Raw genomic sequence first — 21,507 nt, 5'->3', positions numbered from 1 at the left:
TTTACGATCTTTTGCTAATATAAAATGTGAAAAAAATATATATTTTTAAGACATAATAGTGTCAATCTTTATGTAATGTTATTGGGTAATCTCACAAAAATATCTGCACAAAAAACTAAATGTGACACTGTCCCTGTGCACATAAATTCCAATAAAGTATTTCAATAAATGTAATTAAAACGCTATTAAAATAGACTCAATATTCTTCATGTAGACTATAATTTCTTATATTTCCGTCTGATTTTCTAAACAAACGAACAATAAATATATACAACATTAAACTATATATATATATATATATATATATATATATATATATATATATATATATATATATATATATATACTTTATTATTATTATTATTATTATTTTTTTTTTTTTTTTTTTTATTACAACAAAAGTATATATCATCTTAAATAGAAGGGCCTTATCTTGGATAAAGGGGGACTTGGTAGTCAAAAGGTTTGTAGCAACTCATAATAACTGCACACAATGTAAGTGTGTATGTAATAATGTAATCATTTTCTCAAAATGTAATAAAATCTTGAGCTCATCATTCACAAAAAAATGTTACATGATGAGAAATGTATTACATTACAAACTCACTAAAAACACGTCATATTTTCATTATTGTAATAGCTTTTAAAACATTAAAAATATTAGTTTTCCCTTTTTTAAAATCAAGATCCAGTCTTAAACTACCTGCGAAATGCAACAGATTTAAATATTCATACTTTTATTATTATTATTAATAATCAAAGCACTGGTATTTTTATAATACCAATGCTTTGTTTAATAAACATATAATGATTTTTTAGAAATTATTACATTATGAGCATTTTATTATACATTGAGTATACTCATTTAACACTAGAGGGCGCACTGTACCCATGCAATTTTGGATGATTGACTAATGTTTACCAAATATTTACTAATTATCAGACCATGGCATGAAGTGCCTCTTACAGCCCATGATTTCTTTGTTATTGTATAACATAACTTTATTGTCCTTGCTGGAAATTTCAATCGAAGAAGGGCATGTTGTGGTTGGCTTTATCACTTTTGGCTCTGCTTTTACTTTTTCCTTATTTCCTTTCTTTACTCATTCTCCCATTGTCTCACCACTAATCTTACTACAATCGCTGATACTGAATTTGGAAAGTCTGTAATACAAATATCAGTTAGGGGAATAACTACAAGGCAAAGGAAACCTGTTTTCATGAAGGTTTTATATGAGATCATCCTCACATGCATTGCACTACGATGACTGCATATTTTTCATTGCAGTATTGGAAACATTGTGAACGGTCAAAAAAGTGTGTCCCAAATTGCACTATTCTGTTACATTTTGTAGTATAAATAGCGTGATTAGTGTGTGCAACTCATGTGTTGCACTAGAATAGTTTCAGGAATATTCTCAAACAAACCGCAGACAGACATAAATGTGGAAGTACATGTCAATGTGCAAACAACACGAGTTATGCAATCACCAGGGGATGTTTTTGCCCTCCCAATCTAAAAGTGTTCCACTGTCTTTCTCAGTGAGGCTTGTGATGACTTTCATCATACCGCTGATGCTCTCAGCTGTCGTCAGGGGAGCCTGAGGGTGACACGGCACGAAAAATGACAAATGTGAGGATGCCAAAGAAAGTAAAGCACTGGGATGAATATAAAAACATATTTGTATTACCTGTGGGCCTCCCATTTCTGTCTGGACCCATCCTGGATGGAGAGACATGACTAGAATGCCATCTTTTTTAAAATCCTCTGCCAAGCAGCGAGATAGCATGTTCAGTGCAGCCTGAAGTAAAGAAAACACGTAGTAGTTTTAAAGGATTAGTTCACTTTTAAATAAACTTTTGCTGATAATTTACTCACCCCCATGTCATCCAAGATGTCCATGTCTTTCTTTCTGCAGTCGAAAAGAAATTTAAGTTTTTTGATGAAAACTTTCCAGGATTGTTCTCCATATAATGGACTTCAATGGGCTCCAAACAGTTCAAGGTCCAAATGACAGTTTCAGTACAGCTTCAAAGGGCTTTAAGCGATACCAGACAATGAATAAGGGTCTTATCTAGCGAAACGATCAGTTTCTGCGAGAAACCGAGCAGTATTTATGCTATTATTTTACCTCTTATCAGACGAACGTGATCATCTCTGAACTCCGCCATAACTTCCACTAATTGAGGTCAAAATACGAGCCTGGTCATAGATATATCGATCTTAGATGCCTCATTCTACTGATCCGTGCAGGCGTGCAAGTGCTAATGAGGCATCTACGTATACATCTATGACAAGGCTCGTATTTTGACCTCACTTAGCGGAAGTTATGGCGGAGCTCAGAGATGATCACGTTCGTCTGATAAGAGGTAAAATAATAGCATAAATACTGCTCGGTTTCTCGCAGAAACTGATCGTTTCGCTAGATAAGACCCTTATTCATTGTCTGGTATCGCTTAAAGCCCTTTGAAGCTGTCCTGAAACTGTTGTTTGGACCTTGAACTGTTTGGAGCCCATTGAAGTCCATTATATGGAGAACAATCCTGGAAAGTTTTCATTAAAAACTTAATTTCTTTTCGACTTTAGAAAGAAAGACATGGGCATCTTGGATAACATGGGGGTGAGCTTTATCTAAGTTTATCTAAAAGTGAACTAATCCTTTAATAGAGTAAAATAAAGTCTGTTCTTAACATTACTTGACTATAGATTACAGTAAAAGGCCTCAAGAGGCACCGTACCTTGCTGACCCGATAGGGGTACATTGGAGAGAATGAGAAATTGTCAGGGCATCTGGTGATGGATGACAGCAGTGTGGAGACATTGACGACAGCCGACTTACTGCAAGACATGCTTGTCTGATGAGGAAACTCAGCTGCAGCCTTGCGCAGGAGCGGATGGAAATTCTGAAAATGAATTAATGTCATTTACTGTAAAAGGAAAGTGTTACCCCATAATTATACAGTTTTCAGAGCAGTTTTCTTACTCAGTATTTTGTCTTGTTTTCCAGTATAAATGTCTTAACATGTGGCCCTTTTATGCGAATATTACCTTTCATGCAGTGTGTAATACAGCTGTTTGTGAGTGTAAAAGGTCTGCAAAGTTTTTAATGTTCAAAGTGTATGACAGATGAAGTTATTGTCTCCTAAAAGAAAGAATCGATTCTGAACTGCTTAGTCATCAGTAATTCCAGTCTCACTTCCTGTTACATACCTACATAACAATGTAACAAATTTGCATACATGAACAACATCTACTTTGACCCGCCCTCAAACACTGTAGTTGTAGCTGAGGCCTGGAATGTCGAGAAGACTCTGTTTTCAGCGCTGCGAATCCACTTAGCATGCACTTCAAAAGGATGAAGACAAGGGTGTCAATTGGGTATGGCAGGGTGTGGCGGCTCCCTACCTTGGCTGCCTGGTCAGGTAGTATGCCTTTAGCTGTTTAGCGCAAATAGCCTACCTTGTTGGCAAATGCTATTTACTCTAAAACTCAGCCCACTGACCAGACACAATTACGGAAGACATTGATTGTTTACAGTAGTAATGGTGTAGAGTTAAGGTGTGTGGCATGAAGTTTTGATACAAATCAATCAGGTTCGAATCCGCCTTTTGCCGAACTCGCTCTACTCCTTTTTCCCATCACATATTAGATCAGAAAGGCATTTAATTTCAATAAAAATGAAGAAAATATTCCAAAAGTGGATATAAGTGTCTAATGTGTGTTTAATAATAGTGTTATCGGCCTTATTGTCCCAATAAGACGGCCTCCATTTAATAATTTTAATACATTTAATCATTTACACTCTGTATTATTGCATACCGTTTAATGTACAACATCACTGTTGTATCTGCCACTATTTATAAGTATAAATATTATCTATTACACTTATTGCAAAGAATAGTTTAAATAGAATATTTCACTTTTTCACTTAGTGTAAATAGCAGATCGCCACGAAATGTTGCTACTTGCACTGTAAATAGCATCTATAGCTAAGAAAACATGCTTATTTCACTTAGTGTAAATAGTATCTATTGCCTTTTTTAGCGCAGGATTAACAGATTAATATTACTAAATGTAACGTAACATAATTGTATTTGTTTAATAAAAGAGCAAAGCAAGTAAATTAAATCTGGTTTTTGTATTCGTTACATGAGTTCAACAGCGCTGCAAATGTGTCTAGAACAGGTTTTTGCAGCGTTGAGTATTGTAGCCAATCACAGGCATTTCTGTTGTAAATGACCAATCAGAGATGTTTAAATTACCGGTAAGAAGAATCCGCAGTATCTCTCAAAAGGCTGAATGAGTTTGTTCAGCGAAATGGTACTAGACAAGTTCTACACAAATTCTACGCACAAATCATCTCATTATAAACAACCAATGTTGAAAATAAAAGATGAATTGTTCAATTTAGTTTTCACACTAAATGAGTTTGCGCTGAACTGACTGGCAGCTTCAGTAATTATACAGGAAGTGTAATTTCATCCATAATTTAAAGAAAGGTTTTGTTTTTTAATGAGACTTTGTGACTTTATTTTATTGTGGCGTTTTTAAAATTAGACTTTAAAGTGGATTTTCCTGTATACTTGTGTACTAAAGTGACAAAAATAAAGATTTTAAACTATAATAGTGATTTGATAATGTCTAAAAATAAATTTGACAATACGTGCTCCTCTGATGCCATCTGGTCAGAGTAGTCATTTTAAATTTTAAAATAAAAGTTTTTGTTCTTCATAAGTGTTCGTTTTCCTACATTGCAAAACGTACTATCAAAGCTGTACGTGATTCATCTTTGAATGAACCACACACTTTCTATTTTAAGGGGGACTGTCATGTTGAGTGAGCAAGATATGATGACGTCATCAGGGTCTGCCATACATTGGCTTTTGGTGAATTGACGCCACTGGATGAGGACTCGCGCTGGAATTGATACAAAACAATCTATTCCATTCTTTCTATCACTGTGTATCAAGCAATGAGGAAGCTTTCGGAGCTGAAATTCAGATATGGCGTTTCGTTTCCAATAAGCACTGTAAGCAGTAGACCAATCACAACAGACTGGGCCATTTGACCAATCAGAGCAGAGTAGGCTGGCGGAAGGGAGGGGTTAAGAGAGACTGAATCTTCGAAAGAACCACTTTTAGACTTTGATGAATGCAAACCTATTGTAAATATACATTGATATATTTTTTTTGTTGATGATATTTGTGATGGAAAACAAGACAAATGTACAAATTAAGAAAATCATTTGTTGCAGTGTTGAAGGTTCACCTACTTTTGCTATGAGCATGGGTCCTACAACATTAGTTGTGAAAACGTCCACCATCTCCCGTTGTCCTGTCTCTGCCAGAGATCCAGGGATGTTCACACCGGCATTGTTGATGATCAGATTCAGGCCTCTGCCATTTAGCTTGGCTTCCACCAGTTTTGAGGCCTCTGTGATACTAGCCAGATTATCGGTGTCTTTTGAAAAATGAGGTAGAACAACATAATATTAGATTAATAGGACTGCCCTAATGAACAGAGTCATGAATCAACCATTCATCAATTGTTTTACTGTGAATCTCTTACCCAGTTGGACAACCGTGACCACACCCTGGTGCTTCTGAGCTAGTTTCTGGAGTTCCTGGAAGATAAGCAGACATACGTGCTTCTCAGGAACTTCTAGGAACAAACATCTTGACAAAATGTCACACGTTATACGTCACAATTCACCCAATATTTGAAGCACAGGAACAGCAGAGTTGCCCAACTTGTTTCAGTGGCACAATGACTCATCTATGGTACGTTGTCACGTTGTAAAACTTGAATAGATGGTACAAAGTACAAAAGAGGGTAAAACTTATCGAAAATATGTTTTTTATATAGCACATAGTACATTGACTGAATTTAATCAATCAAAACAAAACCTTGTAAATGGTAATAATTAAGGGAAAATCTTGACAGCATCTAATTTTTTACAGTTTCAGCAACACTCAATAAGTTTCAATTTGTTGACATTAGCATTTGACATAATCAAATACATTTACGTATTAATCTAAATGAATCTCTAAATGAAGTTGTATATAATTAAAATTATAAAAATGAAATAAATTATATAATATAGTTAAATCAACATTATAAACGAGTGTAACTAAAATGAGTTAAAATATCATAAACAAACATGACTTAACAATGAAGGACAGTATATTTACAAATTAACATTAACTTACCTAATGATCTATCAACCAATTGAACCTTCCTGTATAGAGTTATCATGGCTTCTTACCTGTGCTCTTGGTCCATTTGGGTCTCTACAACCAGCAAAGATCTGAAGTGGAGACGAGGGTGAATCAACCATATGGCGAACCAACTCAAGTCCAATTCCACGGTTTGATCCGGTCACCAGAACACTTTCACACATTCTAGATGCCATTATCAGTCAGAGGCTCGTCTGCGACCTGCACACTGTCAACAATGGAAGGCATGTACATGTAAGTTAGTGTAGTACATGTACTGGACATGTGGGAGTAATCAGTGTTATGGAGTAATGAATGTTTACCGTGTGTCACCGCTTATGCTTCTTAGTCCCTCCCAGGCTACAAAGCCTTCTTCTTCCTGGACAGAGAGAACACATTTACATTTATTTATTTAGCAGGTGTTTTTATGCAAATAATCTTGCAAATGAGACATGCGGTACAAAACTGGTAACATTTCAGCTGTCTTCAGTCAGTGTCTCGTTGTAATTCTGTTACCATATATTCATTTAAAAGCAAAGGAACAAACTGTCTTGACTATCTGATTTTCTCTTGTTTAAGTTTGACTGTAATTTATGGCCAACAACAAAGTACTTTGACTCAGATACATATAGTTTTAGATGCTATATTGATATTAAATTATTGTCTGATGTAATCTGATGTAAAAAAAAAAAAGATGACTGATTAAACAGTGATGATTACACCTCATGCAGTTTCATTTTCAGCACGTTCAGTAGTTCTTCTGAACGAACCACAAACATATCCGCAAACTGATGTGGAAATACATGTTAAACTACTAAAGCTGCTCACTCACATGAAACACACAAGAAATGAGTTGAGTAATCACTGTTGAGTAACCACTTCAAAAGTTGTTAATTAATACATATTTATGTGTGTGTGTGTGTGTGTGTGTGTGTGTGTGTGTGTGTGTGTGTGTGTGTGTGTGTGTGTGTGTGTGTGTCTGTGTATATTTATAATATATATATATATATACCATATATGTACCATATATATACCATTTATATAGTCAAACCAACCAGATATAAACTTTTACTAGTGGGGTCAGGACACTATAGTTCATTTATGTAAGTGAGGATAGAAAAATAAAGTAAACTGTGACATATTATACACAAAAAATCTTCATACAGTGGACTAGCAGTAAAATTGTGGGACCAAAATTATTCAGACACTTTGACCTGACCATGTTTTGCTTAAGTATTTTTTCTTTTATTGCTAATGCGACCTTTTACACCACAGACTGAACAAAATTCAATTCAATTCAATTCAAATTTATTTGTATAGCGCTTTTCACAATACACATTGTTTCAAAGCAGCTTCACAGAAAGTGCATTTCATAAATGTACATTGAAAAATGTTAGAAAAGAGAATGTTAAAGAAAAAATGTTAGGATAAGTTAATCAATCATGTATTATTTTAGGCCATAACAACGCTGGCGTTGAGTCGTCTCTTCACAGGCGTCGAGTCGTCTCATCACAGGTGTCGGGGCATCTGAAGTCTCCATCAGAGGCTGGATACAAACTGGAGCTGACGAACTAGTTACCTCGGGACTAGTGTCCCGAGATAACAACAGAAAAGCAGATGGGAAATAATTAGCATAGCTGCTGTTCAGAATATTAATGCTGTTGGTGCGATTTAACTGTAGTATAAAACTTAATTATAATGTGAATGCTTGGCTAAAGAGATGCGTCTTTAATCTAGTTTTAAACTGGGACAGCGTGTCTGAACCTCGAACAATATCCGGAAGACTATTCCAGAGTTTAGGAGCTAAATGTGAAAAAGCCCTCCCTCCTTTAGTGGACTTAGATATCCTAGGAATGACCAGAAGCCTCGAGTTTAGTGATCTTAAAGAGCGCGATGGATTGTAGGGCGATAAAAGATCAGTTAAATACACTGGAGCTAACCCATTTAAGGCTTTATAGGTCAGTAGCAATACTTTGTAATTGATACGGAACTTAATAGGTAACCAGTGTAGGGATGATAAAATTGGTGTTATATGATCATATTTTCTTGACCTAGTAAGCACTCTAGCAGCTGCGTTTTGGACTAACTGCAGTTTGTTTATCGATGATGCAGGACAACCAGCTAATAAAGCATTACAGTAATCTAGTCTCGAGGTCATGAATGCATGAACTAACTTTTCTGCATCAGAAATAGATAGCATGTTACGTAGCTTGGCAATGTTTCTAAGGTGGAAAAATGCCGTTTTTGTAACATATGAAATATGACTTTCGAAAGATAAGTTGCGGTCTAATATAACACCCAGGTCTTTTACTGTAGTGGATAAAGCGACAGGACATCCTTCCAAGTTAAAGTTGTATTGTGAGAGGTTTTGTGGGCAATTTTTTGGACCAATAAGTAACACCTCCGTTTTATCTGAATTTAATAGCAGAAAATTACACGTCATCCAGTGTTTAATATCATCAACATGAAAAATGAAGCATTGCCTGGTAATTTTTTTACCTAAATTGGTATTATCTAATTGTGTACTTAAATTTAACAGCTGACAGCTGATTGGTTGATTATAATCCATTACATACCTTTCTATCAAAGTTATCTGACATTATCAAGGATAATTTATTTTATAAAACTACCTTTCAAATTTTAAGGGCTAGTACGAGTTATTTTTTATTTGAAAAAAATTAATACTTTTATTCAGCAAGGACACATTAAATTGACCAAAAGTGACAAAGAAAATGTCTATTTCGAATATGATGCTTTTTTTTCTATTCATCAAAGAATCCTGAAAGACTTTTTATCATTGTTTCTACAAAAATATTAAGCACAACTGTTGAACACTGAAACATTTATAAATGTTTCTTGAGCATCAAATCAGCATATTAGAATTGATTTCTGAAGGATCATGTGACACTGAAGACTGGAGGAATGATGCTGAAAAATGAGCTTTGCCTCACAGGAATAAATTACATTTTAAATAAAACAGAAAACAGTTACAATACTGTTTTAGAATATACCGTTTTTACTGTATTTATATAAAATAAATAGAGTCTAGGATAACAGACTTCTTTCAAAAACTTTTTCGGTCTTACACAATTTTACTTTATAAGTGAACCATTCTTCACTTATAAAATGTTTATATGTGTCAGGTTTTTATATATCGACTGAATATGTAAACAATATGAATAGTGACTCATTATTAAAGGAATACTTGAAGGGAAAATTGAAAAGTTTGTCCTCATTTACTCATACAGAAACAAGAAACTCATACAGGTTTGGAACAACGTGAAGGTATGTGAGTAAGTGATGATAAAATTTTCATTTTTGGGTGAACTATCCCTTTAACTATGTAACTAAACATTAGTTATCTTAAGGTATGCTCACCATTGTGATAAGTAGTGATCCTGCAACATTGTACACTTCCAACATCTTCAACAAACCATTGTTGATGATCAGATTCAGGCCTTCGTTTCTCAGCTTGACTTTCAGCTTTGAAGACTTTATAATATTAGCTGGATAATATCAGTGCCTATGATAAATTAGACAGAACATTGTTTCATAAGCAATAATAACAACACCAAACAAGTAACAACACCAAAAGATATAGGATACATAATCACACAGACAGCAACACAATTATTCGGATTTGGGCCGACACTGTGTTGCTGTCTGGGCAACTGCTTATTATAAAAATGTATTTAAGGTGGCATATCAGCCATTCAATTAATAATCAAATTTTCTTGTAAAACTGTGATCATATGCTGGTGCTTCTGAGTTAGTTGCTGAATCAGAAGAATTAGGAGATTTATGTGTGTCTGCATAAATTGTACATGATTTTGCACGTGTGTCTTGTGTCACAATGTGTCACAATGCACCATTTATCTACAGCAGACCTGCTGAAGCAGAACTAGTTTTAGTGTCACAATGACTTGATATGAATGAAATATGATGCATATGCAAGTGCCAGAAATGTAGATAACATCTTGAGATACATCATGCATGAATGTACTAAAGAAAACTAGCAAAACTAAACCAGAACAAGCCTTTATGGGAAAAACCAGAAAATCTTGAAAACATTCTCAAAGGTTTTCCTCTCTGTTTATCTTCAAAGATTTGAATTGGAGATGAGTGTGATTCAAACAACTGGTGAAGCGACTCCAATTGTGTTCCACGCTTTGATCAGGACATCGAAGTCCAGTAAATGTTTAACAAGTGTCGCCACTTACTGAGTCCCTCCCTGAGTCTACAAAAGCCTTTTCTTCTCAAGCTAGACTAACAACTAGCAGCTATTTTCAGAACATGCAGGTGCCGTCAATGTAATGCCACTGCTATGCTGCCCTTTTCTTAGTCAGTATTATAGTCTTGTTTTACAGTAAAAATGTCTACACATCCTTAAAACAAGATAAATTTACTTGAAAGGAGGATACAACATGTTTTCAGAGAAAATATCTAGAATTTTTTAAAAAGCATTTAACCCTCTGGTGCTCTTCGTTTAGGGGTTGCATTGGTTGTCTTCCCGGTCATAAGCAGTGTTGGGGGTAACGCATTACAAGTAACTTGAGTTACGTAATAATATTACTTTTTCAAGTAACTAGTAAAGTAACGCATTACTTTTCAAATTTACAACAAAATATCTGAGTTACTTTTTGAAAAAAGTAACTCAAGTTACATTTTCACATTTATTTGACTGACAGCTCTCCTGCCCCCATGTTGAGAAAAATTGAGAGTAAGTGTAGAGGCGTTGTGTGTAAATGTGTTATTGTAGTTCTAGACTAAATGTGAGCATTTTTTTCATCTCACTTGCACAATAAAGATTCAGTACTCCTCAAAATGAATAAAATCAGTCAAATGCAAAATCAGAATACTATGCAAACCTCAAATATATAAATGTTAAATAAAACAAATATTTGTGTGCATTTAATCTACCTTTATTGACCAATGTCTTGCTACTTACCTTCGATGATTCAGTTAAACCATGAGCAAATATTACTAGATTGTTTGTTTTTATTGGTAAAACTTTTTTGCTCCTGCGTTCTACTCTTCCATTATCCAGAATGGCAGCACATCTTTACCTCAGCCTGAGGCTTATTATTTCAATTTTGGTATGAAGAGGTCTTTACATTTGCACAAAAATATAACTTTTTTTTGCTATTAAAAAACAAAACAAAAAAACAAGCCCAGCCCAGGTGAGAAAAAGTAACGCAAAAGTAACGTAACGCATTACTTTTCTTAAAAAGTAACCAAGTAACTCAATTAGTTACTTTTTAAGGGAGTAACGCAATATTTTAATGCATTACTTTTCAAAGTAACTTTTCCCAACACTGGTCATAAGTGACCGGACACCTAAAAATGTAACTTTTTTAATATTTATGCAATAATTATGGTCAATTATTTTATTATTTCAGGTTAAAATAGAGACTAGGCCTTCAAAATATTTTTTTCTTGAAGGCAGATTAGCGTCCTCTTTTGGAATTATTTAAGAAATCATGCAACCATGGGTGTAATCACTAGAGGTCTCTATGGAGAGGCTTGAGAATTCCCAAGTTCTCTTTTGAACACATTTAATGTTTTTTTATTTTTTTATTTTTTGAATATATATTAAACAAATCTCAAAGACTATTTATTATAAAGTTTTAGATATTTTTTGTTGTTGTTAGAAATATGGATTTTTTTCTGTGAATTTGTGTGTTTGGAGATTTCCCATTAATTTCCTATGATGGCCATTTTTGACTTAGCATGCTTGAATCATGCCCTCGATTTTTTTGTGTGTTTACATACCTAATGCTAGAAAAGTCACCAAGTTTATCATTCTGATGCATATCATCAAATTCAAAATGTGGTTCATAGGTTCAGTTTTTCATAGGTGTGTGTGTGTGTGTGTGTATAAGTGTGCGTGTGTGTGTGTGTGAGTGGATGTGTCAATATCACACTCTTGATGTTTTAGAGTGTCACCCCTGCTGTGTACTTTTTTTCAGCATCTTGGCCGATTTGTAGATTGTACACACAAATATTCGGAGAATTTGTTTACATAAAGAAAGTGTTTACAAAAGTCACCAAGTTTCATATCATTCCGATGAAGCAGTGATTTTTTTTACATTTCAAAACAGAATATTTAGAGCACCAGAGGGTTAAAGTCGTGTCCAAAATAAAAGTTTGTGTTTACTTAATATATGTGTGTGTACTGTGTATAATTATTATGTGTATATAAATAAACACACATGCATGCATGTATATATTTAAGAAAAATATGTTATATTTAATATATATACAGTATATACATGCAAATATTTCTTAAATATATACATGAAGGAGTGTGTGTATATATATATATATATATATATATATATATATATATATATATATATATATATATATATATCATAATTATACACAGCATACACACATATATTATGTAAACACAAAATTTTGGTTGTGATTAATCGATTGCCCAGCACTAATTATTAATTACATTAATTAAATCACTTGAAAACAAGGAATATATTTTGTACATGTGACATGGATAAATCCTATACATTCCCTATTAGAAAATAATAATAATGCACAAAAAAAAAGAACACCGAAGTAGAGTTTAAAATTTAGGGAGATTTTGCCTAAAACAAGGGGGGAAAAACCTTATAAAAACGTTTGTGACATTTGATAATAAAAATGTGTACAAAAAGTTAAAGCAGATTTAAGGAACTGACTATATTATTATAATTTTCATTCAAATCACAGGGTGCTGACAGTTTATTGCTATAAATATAATTAGACATTATGGCCACTAGGTGGCAGAACATAATTACTTACCAGGGTAAGTAAAAATGAAAGAATATGGAAAATAATATGGGGTTGAGTAAACTTTTTTCTTTCTTTTTTTCCAAGTTCAAGGTCATCTGTAAATCCACACTGATCTTTTATCACACTGAACACAAATAAGACACAAGACAGACTATAACTGCCCAGGCGCACTCTCATACCTGTTCACAAGCACTCACAACAGACAAAAACACAAAACAGCCCGTCCTCTCAAACTAGGACAAAGAGCAGCTGATAGAGACACGTAACCATGGTGACCAGGTGACGTCTCACATTCCAGCTTGAGCTCTCAGATTTCAGATGGGAGGCCAGTGGCCAATATTCATGTACCTCCATCATACTGACTAAAACCATGCCAGTCTGGGAAGGTGGCAAGGACTTATTGACCAGAAAGCCAAGAAAAAATTAAAAACAGCTGTAGAGAATTGTGCCTATCTTGGTGTTCAGACCACGCTACAGGTGTGCGTCCTTAAATTCCCTGCAACCAATCCACATGTTTACCATGTCAAGACTAGTGCTTCCCTGTCGCTTGACCTGTTGAGTTGATTGAGTTGTCTGACAGGACAGAGGGCATTAGCCTCAAGCTAGAGGCCGATCGTACCATGCCAGGAATTATTTTTCTTCTTTAAGCTAAAGCCTGTGGAATGCTGGGTAGGCAGCTGAGAGGCTGACGGCTGGCGGCTTGGGTCTGCTAACCTGCTGAGGGATGTGGGAGAGCCAGGGGAATGTAGAGTCCTCAAAGCGGAGTGTACCAGCTAGTCTGGCAGCATTCTTCACACATAAATGCGCACACACCTCGAAAACCCACACAAACATTCCACCTCTCTTCCCTCACAACCTGTACGTCCGAGCGTATCATTGGCGCATGAACAGCTTTAGCATTGCTGAGTGTACGTGTATTAAAAACATCACCAGGCTCTTTCCTCATCAAACATTAATGAAAGCTGGTCTATACTTACCACGTCATTCCCATGTCTGGAGCGCCACAGAAGACTTCATGTTCTCATCCTGCTGTATTGGGAATCTAAACCCAGCAGACAACAAATGATGCTCAAATGGCACTTTAAGCAAATATCCTCCAGCGTATATATCAGGCAAAAGTTTGGAAACTGTACTATTTGGATTGTTTTTGAAAGAAGTCTCTTCTTCGCATCAAGGCTACATTTGTTTGATCCAAAATACAGCAAAAACTGTATTATTGTGAAATATTTTTACAATTTAAAATGACTTTTTTCTATTTGAATATATTTAAAAATGCAATTTATTTCTGTAATGCAAAGCTGAGTTTTCAGCATCATTCCTCCAGTCTTTAGTGTCACATGATCCTTCAGAAATCATTCTAATATGCCGATTTGCTGCTCAAGACACATTTATTATTATTATTAATTGAAAACATCAGTTGAAAACAGTTGTGTACAATTTTTCAGGATTATTTAATGAATAGAAAGTAAAAAAAACAGCATTTATCTGAAATATAAAGTTTTACAACATTATAAATGTCTAAATTGTCACATGATCAATTTAATGCATCGTTGCTGAATAAATGTATTAATTTCTTTAAGCCCCCCCCCCCAAAAAAAAAATCTTACCGACCCAAAACTTTTGAACGATAGTACAATGTAACAAAAGCTTTCCTTTTCAGATAAGTACTGTTCTTTTGAACTTTCTATTCATCAAAGAATCTTAAAAATGTTTTACACAACTGCTTTCATTATTGATAGTAATCATATATGTTTCTTGAGCTGCAAATCAGCATATTAGAATGATTTCTGAAAGATCATGTGACACTGAAGAGACTGGAGTAATGATGCTGAAAATTCCATTACATTAAAATTACATTAAAAAATATATTTAAATAGAAAACAGTTATTTTACATTTTAATAATATTTCACAATAGTACAGCTTTTTTGGATATTTGCTTAAAATGTGCCATTTGAACATTATACAAGTATATACGTATATATATACGTATATACTTGTATAATGTTCAAATGGCACATTTTAAGCAAATATATTATATATATATATATATATATATATATATATATATATATATATATATATATATATTACATACATACATACAGTATATTTATATATATATATTTATATATATAGATAGCTATATTGTACATTTTGACAGACTAAACACGAGACTATAAAATTAAACATTTTATTTGACAAACTACTGAATCACTCATAGTCACACTGATTCTATTATTTATGCCACATCAATGTCAATCTGTTTTCTAAGAATATTTTTGTCTGTCCATATGTTGAACGATCTTAAACTAGATTCAACTCAGTTTATTAAGTCAGTTTAATGTTATTTAAGTTGAAATAACTTAAACACCCAATGTGAATGTTCCTAAAACTTTCTGTCAGCAACTTTTATTTACACGCACTAACCGGGCATTTCAGACAGAGAATCAGAATGAAGGTCATGACACCTTTAAAGGGATAGTTTGAAAATGAAAATTCTGTCATTTACTCACCCTCATGTTGTTCCAAACCTGTCTGAGTTTCTTTCATCTGTTCAATTCATAAGAAGATATTTTGAAAATTTTTTGGTAACCAGATATTTGACGGTATATCCAATGACTTTCCATAGTATTTTTTTCCTACTATGGAAGTCAATGGGTGCCGTCAACTGTTTAATTACCAACATTCTTTAAAATATCTTATTTTGTGTTCAACAGATGAAAGAAACTCATACAGGTTTGGAGCAACTTGAGGGTGATAAAGTGATGACAAAATTAACTATCCCTTTAAGTTTCTGACAACACTTTACAATAAGATCTCATTTGTTAACATTAGTAAATGTATTATGTAACAATATATGTTACAATATTTATTAACCTTTGTTAATAAAAAAAAGACAGTTGTTCATTGTTTGTTCATGTTAGTTCACAGTGCATTAACTAATGTTAACACACGACTTTTGATTTTAATAATGTATTAGTAAATGCTGAAATTAACATTAACAACGATTTATAAATGCTGTAAGTATTGTTCATTGTTAGTTCATGTTAACTAAAGTTTTAACTAATGTTAACTCTGAAACCTTATTGTGAAGTGTTCCCAAGTTTTGAAATTATTTGAATTTGTAAATTATTTGAATTAATTGCAGGCAGAAAAAAATGGCACACACTCTACACCACCTCAGAAGATGATATTCAACAAAAACGCATAGAGATGCACACAAAGTTGATTACATTTTCAATTGTAATTTTAAATTTTAATTTTGTCGCATTTGCAGTCACAAGATATGCACTTATTTGTACAATTTCACCAGGTGTTAGTTGCTTCTGTTCTGACCAGAGAACTCAACACTTGTCGAATGTCACACACTATTGTTCAAAAGATTGGGTCGGTAAGTCTATTTCTACTTGAATATATTTTAAAATGTAATAAAATGTATTCATGTGATGGCAAAGCTGAATTTTCAGCATCATTACTCCAGTCTTCAGTGTCACATGATCCTTCAGAAATCATTCTAATATGCTGATTTGGCGCTCAAGAAACATTTCTTATTATTATCAATGTTGAAAACAGTCAGAATCTTTCATTTAAACTAGTAATTTGATTTAGTTTCACATATTTGGATCACCATCTCTTGTGCTTTGCCATTTAAATGATCATTCTGTTTGAATACACTTTCGAGTTGACTAAACATGGTACAACAGGGATGTAAGGGATGTAACCACCTGAGTTGAAAAATTCAGTGCGTGGTCAGAGAACAAAAAAAAAAAGTGTGATTCAGACAGGTATGACTGGCATGTTTGACTTTCTGCTGACATGACTGTTGTATGAGACATCTATGTCATTTCATGTGAGAGGGCGAGTAGGAACTTCTTTGTTAGGAGGCTGTTTTTTCATATTATCATAAAGTCACCTATTTAAACTGACTGCTCATATCCGGCTTAAAATAGCTCTAAAGGACATACTAAATCCAGACGTCGCATGCTTCATTTGAGATCAAGAAGTGAACTGTGAGCCATTCGCTGACAGATTAGAGAAAATGAGTAAATCATCTGCCACATCATTTTGCCCCCCCAAAATAACAGGTCATGATGACAACAATTCAAGTGCAGTTTCACCTTTTTTCCTCGATTATATGAGGCCTCATGAAGAGCAGAGGTGGGAGTATTACATATCTTATCAGCTTGTACTAACCAGACCTATCTTGAATAGCTCACATTCTTAAGCATCCATCACCTAAGCAACAACAAACTTAAATATACCCTGTTTTAAAGACTAATACTCTGTGGGTGAGTATAACGGACCTGTTCACCTGTTTAAACAGAAAAGCACAGGTTTGCCACCTGTCTCTCTGTATTTTGAAGCTCCATCACCTCCATCTCTGTCCTCCTGCAATGCGTAATACGTGTTTTCCTGTAGTGATATAAGATTTCAGTGAGTCATTTTACAAAGGACGACTTATTCTAAAAAAACTTCTCGGGTTTCTGCTACTCAGGCGAAAAGTCACTCCACGGACCGTAAGCCTCAGCAGGTACTTATCTAACAAACATCTGGTTTGTCAGGTTAAATACTTTAAGTATGAGTACATGGATGAACAAGAGGAGAGAACATTGCTTACTTGGTCAAGCTATTTTGAAAATTCTTCAAGGCATTTCATTTCCTCAATTATAATCAAATAGAGTTTCCAAGAACAAAACAAGACTGTCCAAAACACCCCGCTTTTCCAAATAGCTTATTGGTCAGCTGAGTCACTAATACACATGTATTCCAACTTCATTTCTATGCTATATTCCAGGAAATTGTTGGGTCTAGACCAAATGCAAAGTAGATCAAAGTACTGACCGTTGCGATGAGCAACCAGGATTATCATCTCCCTCCACATTCCGGCATTCTTCTGCTTTCCATCATCATCCGAGCTGGACAGAGGCCCGTGAGGAGGGTGTGCAGAGCAGACACTGGACACACAACAAGGGAAACACAAGAAAGGGAAAGTTTAATTACGACCAGCGGCTGAAAGACTAAAAAAAGAGGGGAGAAATGTACACAAATGGCTTTGTGTTAATAGTTTCTCTATGCAAGATTTAGAATCTGTTGACATTTTAAAACGCTTAAGTGTATTAAGTTTTCTCAGTATTTTCTAAACCTTAAGGTGTGCTCTTCTCGAAAAAGATAAATGGAAATGTACTAATTATATCTGTTCTGGTATAAAATAATTAAATAAGAGAACAGGCAGACACTTTAAACCAGTGGTTTTTAACCAGAGGCCTCAGAAAACTTTCAACGGGACAGCGGGATGATCTAATTATTTAAATGAATGTTACAATCAATAAAATGAATATTATTCATTATTAATTCAGTTTATTTGGGGCTGTGCACATTAATAAACATGGATGTAAATGTGCCAGTATTAGCCAAAAAGGCTGTTGTTCATCTGTAGACAGAAATAAAAAGTCATCCTAAAATAAGAAAAGAAAAGAAAATAAGCATCTAACTATCAAATAAAAGTTCAGGATTCCACACGGAAATCATGCTAAAAATACATGAACAGAAAATTTGATCTAAACATATATTGTGCTACATAACTAAAACATTGCGACAGGAGAAAGCATAGTAAGCAACCATTTTTTGAGATTAAACTTAAAAGAACCATATCCAGTCTTCTTATTGTTGATGGGATGGAGGTCCATTCCCTTGCGGCTTTGACTGAAAATACAGACTGACTAATATTATTATTGATAAATTAAAATGATTTTGGCAAATCATTTCCCCCCTATTGATTCTGTTTGTAAAAAGCAGCTTTTTTTGTTGTAAATTGTGCTAGTTTTCAAAAGGTCAAATTTTATATTGTTGCTACTTGTTTCATGTTTCCTAATTATTTTACTACATTTAAAGCTTATAATTGGGTGTTAAAACGCAGGTTTCGTTGTGACAACTTGCCCCGTATAGTGGGACAACATACCCCACGACTGAATCATGATATTACAAAAGGTGTTTAATATTTCTTTTATGTGCCAATACAGAAATTGAAATGTTTACTGGCGTACAAAATGTGACAACTAGCCCTCGGTCTCCCCTAAGGTTCATGATGCAAGTAACCACATAACAAACCTGATATTTCCTGAGGATCTGGACTCCATTGAATGGGAATTTCGCTGAACCTTCTCTTATTGGTCATGATGTCATTTGATGTCGTTTATTAATATCTTTTAACACAATGAGGTCACTGAGCCATGAGGAATTTTTACATCTCACCCTGAGGGGGTCAAAGGAACGTTAGGCTTGCCTGTGACATTACGCACGACCACGCCTTCTAGCGGCGGTCAGCCTGACGTCAGTGTTATTGAAAGCCACAGGCCCCGCCCACCACCGGTCGAACAGCTCTAACAAATCAGTCCGTGCCTGTGAAGCAGTACTGCGGATCGCGACTGTCAGATCACTCATGCTGCGCACACGATCTCTGGCTGCTGACTCCCGTATCTAGGGGCACCATAGTGCGATACTGCCCGTGGGAATATACACACCGCGAACATGTCACGGCATCACAGGACGCCGCTGAAAAACGAGGAGAGTGTGGTGGAGGTGAAGAGCAAAGTAAGTGAATCCCATAAATGTTGCATTTGACAGCGTGCATATGTAAACATTGCTGTTTACGCAGCCCTCCACGGGCGCGTGCCCGTAACTGGAGGGCTTTCAATCCGGCGCATCAGTGTAGGGGTTTGTGTACTAATCCATCCATAGAGAGAAACGCTGATGGTGCTGGATGTGTCAGACTACGAGGCGCGAGACGAGCGCGTTTTGCTGGGATCATTATGACAGCAGGTCTCTGCTCGGTTCGTGTGATGTGATATGCGGTTCTGGTGCAATGTGAAGGACCCTACCAATAGACAGACAGACGTGCGCAATGAGGCGATTGGGCCCTGTTGATCGATTATGCATGTTACGTATACCAATAACGAAGACCCGCGGTCCAAGAAGAATCAGAACGTAATGATGCTTTTGAGAGGTATTAATCATATTAGCACTCGATACGACGCTGGTTCAGGGTCTTTACCCAAGATTAATTCGTCCATTTTCCTTCAAATAAAATAAGCAGGTATTAATAAGCAATAAAACACGAGCAAAAGTGCAGGTGTTTGGAATTCAGCTGGCACGAGGCCACAGGTAACCATAACCTGGCTGATGTTGAGTGCTACAGCACGATTGCGAGTGATATTGCTCTATACAAATTTAAATATCTCACGTTTCAGACAAATATTAACCAGTTGGTTTGTATATTTCTTCTCTGCTGGTGAAAATAGTTCCAAAAAGAAGCCAAAACATCAAGCTCTGAGTGTCGCCAAGCAACACGCACTAAAAGCCGGACTGGATCGGTGTCTGAGTGGAACGGAATCTGTAAAAGCGTACAATCCGCCGGTGTGTTGACAAATTTGGTCCTCCATCGAAATTGGGTCTCTGTTAGCTCCTGCTCAACTCAAGATTTTTAATTTCGTGCTACATCGGTGAACAGTGAAAATTAATAATTAAATATTAGGGCTGCCTCATAATAGTCGACCAAACTTTAGTCGACGATGAGAAGAGGCTTGGTTCAGTTGGTTGACCAAATTTTAATTGGTCGGTTAGTCGTAAAAAACACATTATTAGGCGCATATCCATCCAAGTGTTTTCGTAAGGAGTGGAAAAACAAGATGTTTAGTTGATTTGGCTTATTTTAAATAATTTTAAGTAATTTTGTGGAAGTTTACTGACGCCCCCTATTTTGCCCCGGATCTGGTTGAGAACCGCTGTTTTAGAAGACCAGCGGTGTGTTGGAAATTGCGTAGCCTACTCTCTGAGTAGGTACTACATTTGAATTTGAACTTCGTGACCGTTAAAAAGTATGACTGTGTGTAGTATGAATATAATCCAGACATGCTACATCCGCCATGTTGTCATTATCACATGACCTACCATCGTCAGTTGCGTCGCTTCACCTCCATTCATAAATCCTTTCCCGTGATCTCGCCGGAAGTAGTAGGTCATCATCCTGGGACTTTTCACCTACTGTTTTTTGAATAATATGAATTCGGACATGCTACTCTTTTGGCTTACTATAGGGAAGTATTTGATTTCGGACACAGCGAAGCTGTTGTTTAATAGTATTTGACAGTTGTCTCAATAAAAATGTCATTGTGATAATGTCTGTTGATCTCAGGCCATACACTCTAAAAAAAAGGCTCGTAATCATAGGGGAACCTTTTTTAGTGCTATATAGCACCAATTTTGGTGCTTCAGTGGTTCTTCAGCGGTTCTTCAGAGGTGCTATATAGCACCTTAGTCAAAGAACCGGTGAAGAACCGCTGAAGAACCTCTGAAGAACCACTGAAGAACCGCTGAAGAACCACTGAAGCACCAAAATTGGTGCTATATAGCACTAAAAAAGGTTCCCCTATGATTACGAGCCAAGAACCATTTTTGGTGCAATATAGAACCTTTTTTTTTTTAGAGTGTACAGATCTGTA

General features: G+C 35.3%; 2 protein-coding genes across 3 annotated transcripts in view; one reads left to right on the top strand and one right to left on the bottom strand.

Annotated features, from left to right (window-relative positions):
- Positions 1-392: 392 nt before the first annotated feature.
- Positions 393-6,595, bottom strand: LOC307131656 (C-signal-like). 2 transcript variants are annotated; one of them, XM_079825417.1, is made up of 7 exons: positions 6,540-6,595; positions 6,267-6,445; positions 5,570-5,624; positions 5,274-5,461; positions 2,740-2,904; positions 1,692-1,802; positions 393-1,601 (listed from the first exon to the last, which is right to left on the bottom strand). In XM_079825417.1, the coding sequence occupies exons 2-7, from the start codon at positions 6,411-6,413 to the stop codon at positions 1,488-1,490; spliced, it is 780 nt and encodes a 259-aa protein (XP_079681543.1). In that variant the 5' UTR covers positions 6,414-6,445; positions 6,540-6,595; the 3' UTR covers positions 393-1,487. The 2 variants fall into 2 exon arrangements, with proteins under 2 accessions (XP_079681543.1, XP_079681542.1); XM_079825416.1 differs by lacking the exon at positions 6,540-6,595 and having other exon boundaries at positions 6,267-6,537.
- A 12,782-nt stretch (positions 6,596-19,377) lies between these two features.
- Positions 19,378-21,507, top strand: part of pard6a (par-6 family cell polarity regulator alpha) — a 45,971-nt gene continuing 43,841 nt past the window's right edge. Inside the window, exon 1 of the mRNA XM_079825321.1 lies at positions 19,378-19,600. Within this exon, the coding sequence (XP_079681447.1) occupies positions 19,538-19,600 (63 nt within the window). The 5' untranslated portion in view covers positions 19,378-19,537. The remainder of the gene's footprint in view (positions 19,601-21,507) is intronic.

The sequence above is a fragment of the Gobio gobio genome (assembly GCF_949357685.1).
Source record: "Gobio gobio genome assembly, chromosome: 9".
NCBI classification, from domain to species: domain Eukaryota; kingdom Metazoa; phylum Chordata; class Actinopteri; order Cypriniformes; family Gobionidae; genus Gobio; species Gobio gobio.
This window is presented reverse-complemented; position numbering and strand designations above follow the sequence as displayed.